The sequence below is a fragment of the Cicer arietinum genome, chromosome 6 (genome assembly GCF_000331145.2).
Source record: "Cicer arietinum cultivar CDC Frontier isolate Library 1 chromosome 6, Cicar.CDCFrontier_v2.0, whole genome shotgun sequence".
NCBI classification, from domain to species: domain Eukaryota; kingdom Viridiplantae; phylum Streptophyta; class Magnoliopsida; order Fabales; family Fabaceae; genus Cicer; species Cicer arietinum.
In genome coordinates this window covers 58,461,961-58,475,411 of record NC_021165.2, presented here as the reverse complement: position 1 = coordinate 58,475,411, position 13,451 = coordinate 58,461,961, and the positions used below count along the sequence as shown (strand labels likewise).

General features: G+C 30.1%; 2 protein-coding genes across 8 annotated transcripts; one reads left to right on the top strand and one right to left on the bottom strand.

Moving 5' to 3' along the window:
• The first annotated feature begins 2,054 nt into the window (after nucleotides 1-2,054).
• Nucleotides 2,055-5,788, top strand: LOC101505259 (uncharacterized). Of its 5 annotated transcripts, none has more exons than XM_004507156.4 (4): nucleotides 2,055-2,212; nucleotides 3,150-3,248; nucleotides 4,456-4,575; nucleotides 4,901-5,788. In XM_004507156.4, exon 4 carries the CDS (start codon nucleotides 4,926-4,928, stop codon nucleotides 5,331-5,333), a length of 408 nt encoding a protein of 135 aa, XP_004507213.1. In that variant the 5' UTR covers nucleotides 2,055-2,212; nucleotides 3,150-3,248; nucleotides 4,456-4,575; nucleotides 4,901-4,925; the 3' UTR covers nucleotides 5,334-5,788. The 5 variants fall into 5 exon arrangements, with proteins under 5 accessions (XP_004507213.1, XP_004507214.1, XP_027191813.1 ...); XM_027336010.2 differs by having other exon boundaries at nucleotides 2,064-2,212; nucleotides 3,170-3,248; XM_004507157.4 differs by lacking the exon at nucleotides 4,456-4,575 and having other exon boundaries at nucleotides 2,056-2,212.
• Nucleotides 5,789-6,573: 785 nt separating this feature from the next.
• LOC101504727 (beta-glucuronosyltransferase GlcAT14A-like) lies at nucleotides 6,574-10,559 on the bottom strand. 3 transcript variants are annotated; one of them, XM_004507151.4, is made up of 5 exons: nucleotides 10,190-10,559; nucleotides 9,237-9,852; nucleotides 7,990-8,065; nucleotides 7,759-7,874; nucleotides 6,574-7,347 (listed from the first exon to the last, which is right to left on the bottom strand). In XM_004507151.4, exons 2-5 carry the CDS (start codon nucleotides 9,835-9,837, stop codon nucleotides 6,839-6,841), a joined length of 1,302 nt encoding a protein of 433 aa, XP_004507208.1. In that variant the 5' UTR covers nucleotides 9,838-9,852; nucleotides 10,190-10,559; the 3' UTR covers nucleotides 6,574-6,838. The 3 variants fall into 3 exon arrangements, with proteins under 3 accessions (XP_004507208.1, XP_012573174.1, XP_073226571.1); XM_012717720.3 differs by having other exon boundaries at nucleotides 9,237-9,930; nucleotides 10,190-10,558; XM_073370470.1 differs by having other exon boundaries at nucleotides 9,237-9,712; nucleotides 10,190-10,557.
• Between the last annotated feature and the right edge of the window lie 2,892 nt (nucleotides 10,560-13,451).

The following is a 13,451-nucleotide window of genomic DNA, read 5'->3' as shown; positions in this document are numbered from 1 at the left end:
AGTGATGAAGATGGCCCTTTATTAGTTATCTCAATATAGAAGAATGATTTTTAGATTGTTATATCTAATCATTTGCAGGCCAATCATATCATTTGCAGTAAATAAACTCAGTCAATACATGGCTCAACCAAGTACAGTCTCATTTACATGACATTCGTCATACACTAGTATTTGAAAGGCACCTCAACAAGAAAGTCTACAACTCATTTCTGCATATTCATTGATGAATCCTTTGTGTGTTGGAGGTCTAAGAAGTAGTCAACGATATCAAGTTCCTCAGTTGAATCTGAATAGAGAGACTTAGCAACAGTTACTTCAGAAGTGTTATGGTTAAAACAACTTTCGAGTGATTTTGACACAGATGTTCCTTCTTGTAAAGTATTACATGATAGTACAACAACAATTCAAATAGCAAACAATCCTCTGAGTCATGAAAAAGTCAAACATATGAACATTATTACTAATTTTTGTGCCATGTATGTGTTTATATGTATGATAATGATGAGTGGTGATAATTACTATTTAGAATGTCTTTATTTTAATAAAACTGCATCAATTAGTCTGTAGAAAATAATTGTTTAATATTAATCCAGTAGTAACATAAGAGTTAAATCAATTAGTATAAGTTAAGATAAATTGGACTTTGGTGATTGATTATGATAATGCCCACAATTGTAAAACATCCAAATTAATCAATAATCGATTAGCAAAGTTCATTGAATCGCATAAAATGGTAAGTTGGAATTAGAATATATAATCAGTTAAGAATAATAGATTAGCAGGTAAGGTGTGTGATTTTTTTGTTAGTTGTATATAAGTGTTTGATATTTTATTAGTTGTATATAAGGTGCTTGATTTTTTGTTGTATATTTTAATTTTTTGTTGTATATTATTGATCAATTTAAAAATTATGAGTCTATTATTGATTATTTCAAGTTAATTAAAGAGTACCGTAAAGTATTCTTAAGTTATGCAGTTAAATTATTTGATAATTCATTTTTTGTTTATTACAATTTATTTTTTTATTATATAATATTATTTGCATATTTAATTTATACATATTATAATTTTATGTCAGTCCTTTTTAGTTAAATTCCATCACACCATTGTTTATAGAAGAAACTCATTGGAATTTTGATTAGATCTAAAATAAATCATAAAAATCACGAAATATTATTCAAAATTATTAAAAGATATAATATTTAAATGATTTAATTCATATATAGAGTTAGTATAAAAAATTGTTATATTGTTAATTAATCACAACCATTAAATCCTTAAACATATTTGACTTAAAATTATAGATTAAATGATCGTGATGGATTTCCAGTGTAAATACATAACAAATAAATAATTAAATCAAAACAAGACTAAAACTTTAAAAAGTGTGGCATAAAATTTTATCGCGACACTTAATGACATTCGTGAATTTGATAAAATAATTTATATTTTGTTAGTATTGTAATTAAATTTATTATTTTTAATTATAAATTAAATATTAAAAGTAAAATAAATAAAATTTAAATATTTTATATAATATTTTAAATTATTGTTGAATAAAATAAATAAATTTATTTTACAAATAAAATAAAATTATTTTTGATATTTTTATATATAAATAAAATAAATATTAAATAATATTAAAAATAATAAATTTAAATATGAAAAATAATATTAAAATATTTAAAATAAATAAAATTTTAAATATATTATATAGTATAAATTGTTTTTTTAATTTTAATTTCAAATATTTTAGTATATAAATAAAATAAAATAATTTTAATATTTTAATATATAAATAAAATTAATAATAACAATAATAAAATAATAAATATTTTATACAATTCACAATAATATTTAAGTATTACATCATAAAAAATAATAACTTTTTCTAAGAATTAGTTAATAAAAGAATCAAAAGATTAATTTTAAAGTTAACTGATTAAAAAGTTCGCAAATTAAAGTATACTTAAGCCAAATTAAAATTAAAAAATGTAAAAGAAAAAGAGCTTACGTGGCAACTGGCAAAACAAAAAGGATGCGCACCACCACAACCAGAGGCCGAGTCTCATCTTCATCTGGCGCCGTTCATTTCGGTGGTCTTCTCGTGCCCTTGTGTGCTGTTCGTTCGCCTCCTGTCTCCCCTTGCCGCCAACAACAACAAAAAAACAAGGCTCCTCCACTGTCAACAAGTGTTCAACCGCAAAGCTTGGTAATCCCCTCCTTCGACCTATAATCTATGACACTGACATCAGTTTATGAATCATGGTTTGTAGGAATAGAGAGGGCAATAATTGTGAAGGTGTTTTGTGTTTGTGTGTGAAAATCACTTTTTATTTTCCAAAACATCAGTAATAAAAAATGATTTTTTTAGAAGCTACTACAAACAACTTTTCATTTTAACCAGTTTTTAGATTATTTTAAGATTGTTTACTTTTTTTAAAACCTATAACAAACAGACACAAACTTTCAAAAGTGATCATTTTACAAAAAAAAGCTAGAATGAAAGCACCCTTATTTATTGTTGAAACTATTGAAACTAGAGTCAGTTTGAAACAACTTCAATACCATTCACAAATGCATATGCATTAGAAGCATTTGATGATGGGGTGAAAGTAAGTTCTGAAGTGTTTCCAATTACATGCACAATGAAGGCATTGGATAAAGGAAGGTGTATGAATTTTGGACGTGGTGTTACATTGATCTATAGGTGAATTTAGATTGAAAGATTCTAGCTTTCATATATGGAACTTCAGGAATAGATTGAAGTGCTTTAGCATATGTTGTTGCTATTAAGGACTTCTTGTGGATGTAAGATATAATAGAAGTTTGAGAATAAAATGTACATGATATAATGTGTGACAGCATTCATAAATTTCAGCAACATTATTGTGTCTAAATGATTTCTTACTCTGTTAGGTGGTCATGGATACTTCGAATTGATTTATTGAAATTATTGATATTGATGATCTAAGAGATTATTGAGTCTATTATTGATGATTTCAAGTCACTCAAAAAGCGCAGAGCATTACTTTAAAGTACTTTTCAAGTCATGTAGTTCAATTATTTGATGATCAACATTGTGCTCATATTACAACTTAAATTTTAGATATACAATATGATTTTCATATTTGATTTACACATTATAGTTTATTTTGGCGCCCCCAAGCTTTTTTAGTCAAGCTCCGCCGCTGACCACAACACAAGTCGCACGAAGGAGAAAGGGTCACTTGAAACTTGCAAATCAGGTTCCTTTCTTAAAAAATTTATAAAGAGTGATTTCTTGTAGTGCATGTTTTTTCATTGTAAAATGCTTTACCTTCTGTTATTACATCTTCTTACTTTTGGACTTGCAAATGTTTTATAAAGAGTAATTCTACTAGGTATATTTTATGGTGCAATGTCATGTTTTCTATGTTTTTACTAGATCACACTTGATTCTATTATTGACATTTTGATGCAATATAATAGAAATTTCCATATACCAGATTTATAGCACATTAATAGCTATAAACACATTTTGTTGTTATTGAAAGGAAACTTTCAACTTTAATTTATTTATCCCTTGCTGTAATTGGTAGTTCATTTTGTAGTTCATCTTGTTTTGTGAATTAAAATCTTTTTGAGTTTTTGCTTGCTTGTTGAAAACTGAAAATGGTATTGTATTGTTTCGGCAAATTGTAAAAATAGCTTTCTGATGAGTACTAAGAATGTAATATGTACTCCGCCATTGGTGAGATCTGATATAAGAGCTAGAGTTGTATTAGATGAAAGAAAGGTTCAAGTAGATAGTAAAAGTTTCGAAAGCTAGAAGACAAATAATGCTGTGTTAACGGTTTGCAGTGTTTAGTTGACTCCTTGACGCCACACTTTGTTATGGTTCATTGCCTCAGTCTCACTTTGTTCTACCAAAATGATTTCATAGTTTTATAAGGATTGGTGAAACAGGGAAGGAGCAACTTCAATCAGTTTAGTCAGGTTTTAAAATATAATAATTTTTAAGTGTGTAAGTCTAACTAACTTCATGTGATCTATTGAAATGTTTATGAACTAGTACTGCGTCTCTTATGTATTATTGTAATTTGGCATTGGACTATGAGTTGGAGGAAAGCAGAGGAGTATTTCCTTTAAAAATTAAAACTTGAAAGAATATAGAAATTGTTTTCTTTTTGTTGTTGAAAATTTCTCTAGCCTTTTAGGTATGATAACAATGTTAAGTATAACAGAAATCATGTATGCATGTCATTGGACTATGAGTTGGAGGAAAGCAGAGGAGTATTTCCTTTAAAAATTAAAACTTGAAAGAATATAGAAATTGTTTTCTTTTTGTTGTTGAAAATTTCTCTAGCCTTTTAGGTATGATAAAAATGTTAAGTATAACAGAAATCATGTATGCATGTCATTTAAACATGTCTGGTGCAAAATTTTAGATTTCCTTCCTTTTATTAACAATAGGTTTAGTTGGATTAACTTCAAGTAGTTCATTTCTGGTGCAAAAGAAGTCCTTGATAAAAGCTTATACGACGTCTCTGGATCTGAATCTAATATATATTTTCACACATCAGGAGTTACAAGGTAATTGTTCTATTTATAAGTTTAGCTTAGATAGACTCAGAGTAGTGAGCTATGAAGCACAGTTATGTGAATTTGGTCACGTATCGTACTCGATATGTGTCGATACACCGTTGATACATATAGTATTTTGGAGGCTTTCTTATAAATAATTAAACAAATAAATTATGATGTGTCATTGATTTGCTGTTGACATGCCAGCGACACGCTTGATCCACAAAGATCGTGTCGAGTATTGAGACTGCACGACACCTTTTCTCGACCATAATATTTATATATTTTAGAAAAGAAATATCTTAAATTGCAAAACATCCATTTTCTTTTGCAGGTTGTGTATTGGGTATCAATTGGTGATGGATGACCCATTTGATTCTTCGGTGAATTTGGAGGAGGCTCATTTGAAGGAAGGCTACGATGAAGGCTACAAAGATGGCCTCGTTGGCGGCAGGGATGAGGGGAAGCAGGTTGGACTGAAAGTCGGTTTTGAGGTTGGTGAGGAACTCGGCTTCTACAGCGGCTGCATCCACATCTGGACATCCGCCATCCAAATCGACCCGACCTGCTTCTCTTCCCGAGCCAAAACTGCTATTGCACAGATGCAGGACTTGATCAACAAATATCCTCTGATGGATCCCGAGGATCTACAAGTGCAAGAGATCATGGATGCCCTCAGGCTCAAGTTCAAGATGCTTTGTTCTTCACTGCATGTCAAGCTCCAATATAATGGCTATCCTGCTGAGGCCAACGACATTCAGTTTTGAACCAGATTTTTTCTTTTATTCTGTTTCCATTTCAAAATTCAAAATTTGGGTTGAGTTATACAAGGCCGGCCCAACACATTCTGAGGCTTAAGAGAAACTATCAAGACCTTTTCAAAGTTAATAAATAAATTATTAATATTTTATTTATTAACTATAGAAATTTATTTGGTTTGGGGAGGTTTTGGTGTGACAGAGTGACTGTGTTTATAGTGAGTGTGAGATCCAATACTATGTCATTTTTTTTTGCTTTTTCGTACTCCATGCCTACCTCTTTCTGTAGATGGGTTTTGCTGAAGGATATTAGTGTTTTCCATTTATGATTTGTAGTTGTTGTAATGGGTTCTAATGATGTTTTTGTCTAAGATTGGGATTCTGTTGTAGCACTATTCATTTGTTGTTTGTGTTTTTGTTGTAGCACTATTCATTTATTAGTTTGTGTTTTTGTGGATGGTTAAGTTCAGTGTTTGAAGGTTTGGATGAATTTTGTTTAGGTTTGGATGAATTTCATAGGGTACGAGATGATGAGGGAAAGTGGATAAGGAAAAAATATACTGAACTGATTTTATTTAATTATTTTACAACAAAAAATCACAAATTTATTTAATTTAATAATTTAGTAATTATTAATATTTTATTTAATTAATTTATTAAATAGATGACGATTCAGATGCAATGTAATTAAGGACTAAAAGTGAAAGAATATGAAATGATATGATGGAATCTAAAACACTTATTTTACAAAGACTAAAATCAAATTAGTCCCATATTGCAGAAACTAAACTCACTGTTAACTTTATTTTTACTTATATTTAAAATTATCATAAATATTATTGGACGTGGAATTAAAGCAGATCCATTTCTCAAATTGTAAGTTGTGACAAATTTTAAATTGGATGACACACATTTTAAGTGTATGATTTGATGCCTATGGCCTATGGGGAAGAAAAAAAAAATAGTTTAGGATGTGATGCAGATGCAGTACTAGTACAGTTGAAAGAAGCAAAAAATTCAAAAAGTTGAATTACTTTATCCTGATGGACCATATCTGATAAATGCTGATGTCCTAGAAAAACAAAACCTGATAAATGGTCTGCTATGATTTCATGTTTGAATTAAAGGCATGTCTTCAACGGTACAAACATTGGTGACCTAAATGTTAAATGTTGAATAAAATGTCTATAACATGTATTACTGACCTAAGAATTTATCCATAAGATAATATAGATAACCAATAAAAAAATTAAAATATCTGCTATGAAACTTAATTGCCTTTTGTAACTCAACAAAAATAAAAAGATTGTTACAGCATAAATGGCTGGCTGGAATTGGCAAAACTAAACCAAAACAAGCACCAAAAAACTGCTACTGTCAGTGCTTGTTGCTTCTTACTGTGAATCTATATTATAGGATACAAAATCCTAACTTTTTATATCTCATATATATGATATATATATATAACCACATTATGTACACTTGAATTATCCAATTTGTAGTGTACTCCATTGTCACAAACACTGCTTGCTTAGAAATTCTTCAGATAACAGCACCTGAAGCAGCTTGCGTAGCTTCTCAGCACCGGGTCCTGGCCGAAACACCGTATCATTGCCACGCGAAGAACATGGGTCTGCTCCATTTTCTGATGTCCCAATACACCATGCACCTGGTGAAAATCTATGCGTGCGGCTCAAAAGTTCTTTGTCAATCTTGTCTAGGACTGCATCATCCTTTGCAAACTTCCGGGCAAAGGGAGCCTTGCTCTGAGCCATTTTGTCGAAGTCCTTCATAGTTAAAGAGATGGGATGTTGCTTTGGTGGAGTGTCCCAAGCAATGTAGTGAAGATCATGGCTTATTGCTGTGTGTCGAAACTTCTGAGTGTTACAAATGACAGTGTGAAAATATCCCTCGGGAGAAGAGACAAAATTTGTATAATACATAAGCATAGTCCGTGGAAAGTTATCCCATCCCCATATACAGTATTCCACAAAAGACCGCGTTAGTACAACCCAAGCCGAACCTGTTAACAAAGCATAAACAAAAATATAGGGAACTACCATGTTGATTGCCTATCAAATAGGAAATAAATGTAATCTGGCTAGTTAACTAGATAACTTACAATCTTAGAAGCATAGTTTTAAATTGCGGTATACAACCGGAGTTGAGGTCGCAATACAAAGGTTTGCAGCGTAACAGCAACGGCGACCGCAATTTAAAATTGGCGTAGCAGTGCTAGACCTTGAAAGGTCCTTTTAGTTTAAATTTAAATTTGTCTTAGAAAATAAAGGAAAAAATGCATATAAAAATATAGAAATACTCCCTCTATAACAAAATATAAGCAAAAAAGTATATATATCTAGACCATATTTAATCTAAATACATGTACTTTTTTGCTTATATTTTGTTACAGAGTGAGTAGAGACAAACATACCAGTGAACAATTTAAAAGACGTCGGAAGTGTTCTTCTTTGAGTAGTCAATGCTAAATCAGATTTCTTTGTTAAGTAAAGGGCAGGATCAATAATGATGGGCCTTGCTCTTTGGTTCCTGAACATATAAGCAGTAATAGAAGAAATAAATGTAAATCAACCGAAACAGTAAACCGGCAAAAAAGCCACTATTTACAGCAATTTAAAAAAATGCAATGATACAATTCACTTACAATTTCCAACCGGAAATGCGTGTATGTTCAATGAAATTGAGATCTCTTGACAGATTAGAGAAAACATGAAGCATATCTGCAAAAGTAGGAAACAAATATCACGCGACTTACAGAGTATCTAAAAGGGAAGGAGTAAATGTGATCCTTGTTTGACTTGATATATGTATGCAATTCAATCATAATCTGAACATCTAGAGATGAACTATATGAATCTTCATTTTTGGTAATAAAGAGAATATAAATATATTTGTGGCAAATAAGATACTGACGACAGAAGACTCATATATTATTGAATATAAAATCCCCCAAAGAAAATAGTTATAAGGGACTAAAAAAATATTGGGGTCAAAACAGAATTCATTTTATACTTGAAAATATCCCAACACAAGACTTTAAACCATCTACTTCAGAAGGATAATTAAGTAGAAAATTTTACACTTCAGTCCATATCACACAACACCATCATTTCCAATAATACAAATGGATCTTATAATGAAAAGAATCCAATCATCGTATAATCCATGTCCAACATACATTCATGAATGAAGCTGTGATTCTTGAGAAGATTCAGCAACTGCTTAGATTGTAGACATTCTTCCTATGAAGTGAGTTTTTCTTTTAATTGAACAATTAAGGGTATATCTAATAGGAACCAAATCCCTATAGTTAGATTAGGGAACACAGAATTTTGTGGAAAATAAGGTATACACCTCTAAGAAAAATAATGATTATTTATGGAAAATAAGCACCATCAAATACATGCTGCAGTAAGGAAGATCATGAAAGGCCTTGTTTAGCATCTGAGCTAGAAGTTCTAGCTCACAAATGTAATCTGGCAGGTCTTAACAATAAAAGCAACTTTGACAGATCTCTCAAATATATATACATAAAATGGCACTTGGGGTGTAAGTCTAACAGAAACAAAAGGATGTAATGGTAAATTGGTAATGGTAACAAGGCATACATAAAATCTTCACCATGAAGACTTCAATGTGTGACATCATGCGGGATAGGACTTGGTTATTATTGTTGTTGTCTAACAGAGCTAGACACTACTAAGTTATGAAGGTGTTTATACAAATCAACAATGATATAGCCATTATTTGACAATACTTTTTACTAAATAATATATCGCAAATAGCAATTTGTTCAAACTCCTCTATACTAGAGCGCCACTATAGCCACTATTTAACAACAATGCAACAATATATAAGATCAAAGAAGCAGGTAAAAGATGAGTTACTAACCATCCTGTGTCACAAGAGGATAATCCGAGGCACTGAGGTTTATAAACCAGTCCCACTCTGAACTCTCCTTCAATAGTATTGCTATAGCTTGAAGGGTACAAGCAATCATAGTAGGACCCTTATAAGTTACCAAATTGGATTGCGACATAACGCGCACATTCTCCACTTCCCTGTACACCGGATCAGCTTTCACTGCATTCGCCAATTCCAACCTTTCCCGAGGCGGAGCCTCAAGATCCAAATGCAAAATGTATTGATTCCTCGGGTGGTAAACCGCCTCCAATGTCCTCATCATCCTATGACTATCACCCTTTGTACCCGAAATTAGATATGCAAACTTAGGTGCCTCCATCTTCACAACCACACTAGCATTGATCGACCTTTCCAAATCCGACTCGACAAAATCTCCATTGTAATCCTCTGATCCATTGAACGAAACAATGTCGAACGGCGACTCCTCTCCTCCACCATAAGAACTAAATTCACCAAGAATAGCTGTAAGAACCAAGCTCACAGATACCAACAAACTTGCAAAAAATGGTATAATCCATTTCCTGTCACTAAACATCCTTCCTGAATGAGAACCAACATTTTTCCTCATACTCTTTGTAGAACACTGCTGAATGAAAATCAGGTTTTAAGAACCTTTTCAATTCAAGGGCAATTACAAATAACCCCAAAAATCTTCAGAACCCTAAATCACCAATAACCCCAAAAATCTTCAAAATATAATAGCAATAAATCAATTACAAACACACAACAAAATCAAAACTACCCTCTTAACAAGAATACAGTTAACATTTCAACAAAAAGGAGGGTCCATGATTTTCAGCAAGATAAAGCATGGTTTTTAAATCTACATCAATCCACACCCTAATGCCAAAGATTTTAACTTTGGAACTATATAAGTGACATATGATAACAAATGTTAGGTTAAGAGAATTGGGACCCACCTTCTGAAATCAGAACAAAGATTACTCCTTGATCAGAAAGGTACAATTTTTGAAGGTGGGTGTAAGTGTAACTTCAAAATAAGTAATCTTTGAGCTTCTTTAAATGCAGCTTGTACGTTTCTCTCTCTTGGGGGAGTTGTAATAAACTGAAGCTAAGCTAAGATCTATGTAACTCCAAATTAATTATTAATTAAAGGACAAAAATAAAAAGTGAAGAAAGAAGAGAATTGAAGTAGAAGAAGAAAGAGAGAAAGATTGAAAGGTTTTTGATGTGATTTGAGAGAAAGGAAGAGGTTGGTTTGGTTGTTTGTGAGATTGTGTAATTGTACTTTTTGTATGTACAGTTGTTGGGGCTATGACTTTGCTTTGATTGTTGGCAAATATTTCATCGTTGGCGTTAATTGGTGGGAGATTAATATTTAATCAATCCCTTTTTAAATGTTTATAAGAGGTTTTTTTTTGACAAGATATTTATAGTGTTATAAATATGATGATAAAAAAAATATATTATTTAATTTTAAAATAAGGATAAATGGAAAATAGAAATATTACCTCAAAACAATGACGTTTTCAATTTTTGATGTAATATTAAATATTTTTAATTGCACATTCTAATTTATACTATATGTATTATTCTCAATTAATTTTCTTCTATTTTTAATTTATGGTAATGGTAAATATTTTAATAGGGTAGGTTTGTAAAAATGATACTCTTTCTTTTATTTGTAAGTTTTTCTTAATTTGTATTAAATTGTCGACTAAATCATTTATTATAGGATATTCATCTCTTTTTAAAAAACACTTTTTGGTATTTTCAGGTATATTTAGAAAACTATTTAGTTAATTTGATGTGAAAATATTTTTAAAATATTATTTATACATGAAGATATCTAGTTTTGACTTTTCATCTTTCAAATAAATTAATAGAATTAATAAAAGATATATTTGAGAAAAATAATAAATATATATAATAATTTAAAATACGAGCCTATAATTAAGGATATTTCTGACGGTCTTATAATTAACTATGCAGAGAATATCGTTTTTAATAAGCATGGAAATGTTTTTTTTTTTAATGATTGATCTCGGTACTCTCTTCATCTCACAATATAATTCATTTTAACACATGCGCATAAATTAAGAAATAACAAACATACACGGATTAAAAAATGTAATTCATTTTGTTGATTTAATAAAACAAAATAATAATCTACTTTACAAAATTAACATTCCTTAATGATATAACAAAAGATAGATTATATGAATCGGAAAATAAGAGTATCAAATAGATAAGAATTATGATCTACATATAATTATACTTTTATTTTGTTTATGAATAAGAATTTCATAAGTGAATAAACTAAAAGCTACTTACATAAGCATAATATTTATTCAATAATAAAAAAGAAAAAAAATTAATCATATTTGCAAGGATCAAAAATATATATAAACATTTAATAATTAGTGTTATTTTTATAAAGAAAATATGAATAAAAATTAAAAGAAGAGTTTAGGGATTTTTGGAAAATTTTATATTTTTTTGACATTAATTTGATGTTATGGATCAACGTCAATCGTATCTGATTTTACAGTGACTAAATCTAAACAAAAAAACTTATAGGGACTAAAATAAAAAAAAAATAGTATATTTGCAATGACTAAATAAATATTTAAACCAAATATTACTAGTGAATTTGTCACCGATGTAATGTTTACGTATTTGTCTAGTGAATTGTACTTTTTTTGGTTCAATTTTACTTAACACCTCCTATTTTGCTAGTTACACATATGTCATTGTTGAAATGACCAAATTGCCCTCATCACAAAATGAATATTTTAAACATTTCTTCTCCAATCGTTAATCCTATTTCCTTCCTTCATCTTCATCTTCTCCTATTTCTTCTCACATTCCGGTTTCAAGTTCATCATGTTTTGTTGCTTCATTGTTGATTTATCACTTACATTAATCCAGTTTCCATCCATTTATTCTTCTTCTTTTCCATATTTAGGTTAGTTAAGTTTTTATTTTTTTATTTAGTAAAGTAATCATAAGGCATGTTTTTGACCATGTTTAGTTATATCATTGGGTACATCTATCTCTCATAAGATAATCGGTCAAAGAAAAAATGATCAATTAGATTTTTTTACCAACTCGTGGTTATGGAGACCGTATGCAAATATCATCCATCACAAACACATGATGGTGTTCTTTTTAATCTAAATAGACGTTCACATTTTTTAGGTCAAGTACTCCTCACAAGTTTAAGATTCTTTCACGATCTATATTTGTTGTTTCTTTCACAACCAATAATTAACTTTGTCTTTTATTATTAGCTGTGTTGTGTCAGTCCAAGTCTAAAGATGACAACGACAATTCTATTTTTCTTCCAACATTTCTAACTCATCTCAATAAAGCATCTCGTGTATCAAATATCATGATGGTGGTAAATACATCAGCCAAATCCACAATACCAAGTTCAACATCATCATTCGTTGCATTAATATCATGTTTAACACTGTCATTCATTGCATCAAAATCACGTTCTAAATCATCATACATTTCGTTAAAATTGTCTTCCCATAAGTCCATATATCTGCATGCAATAAGAACATATAAAAACTCATAAAAATTGTCTACTTTAACTGAGTTCATGTACCCTACATGAACTAAATTCACATATGCTACGCTATCTCTGTTCACGTACGTTATGTTTACATAATCTAATTTGATCATCCAAATTTTTACATTTACGTGAACTCAATTTACGTAAATTTACATGAAATATATTTGTGCAACGAATGTAAAATTATAGGTATTACATGAACTCAATTTACATAGATTTGCATGAACAGTATTTGTGCAACGCCTGTAAATTCTTAAATTACAAGTCGTACGTGAATTTAGTTTATGTACAATGTATTATTTACAATATATGTAAATTGAGTTTACATAAAATTTCCATATTGCGAGAAAAAAAATACGAATTTCAAACACAGATTAGTGAGTAAACGTACCTTGTTAGGAATCACTTGCTTTAACCAGAAAATTACGAGCAAAATTATGAGGTTTGCGTTATGAATAAGTATGAGTTATGAGTGTGGAATATGAGTATGAGATATGAGAGTGAGATACGAGGTGAGTGATGGTGATGAAGAGAGAAATAAACAAAATAGAGTTTAAGAATGAGTAATATAGTAAATGACATTTTGAGTATTCAAATTTTAAGAAAAATAGATTGGGTGTTACTAGCAATAATGGGGG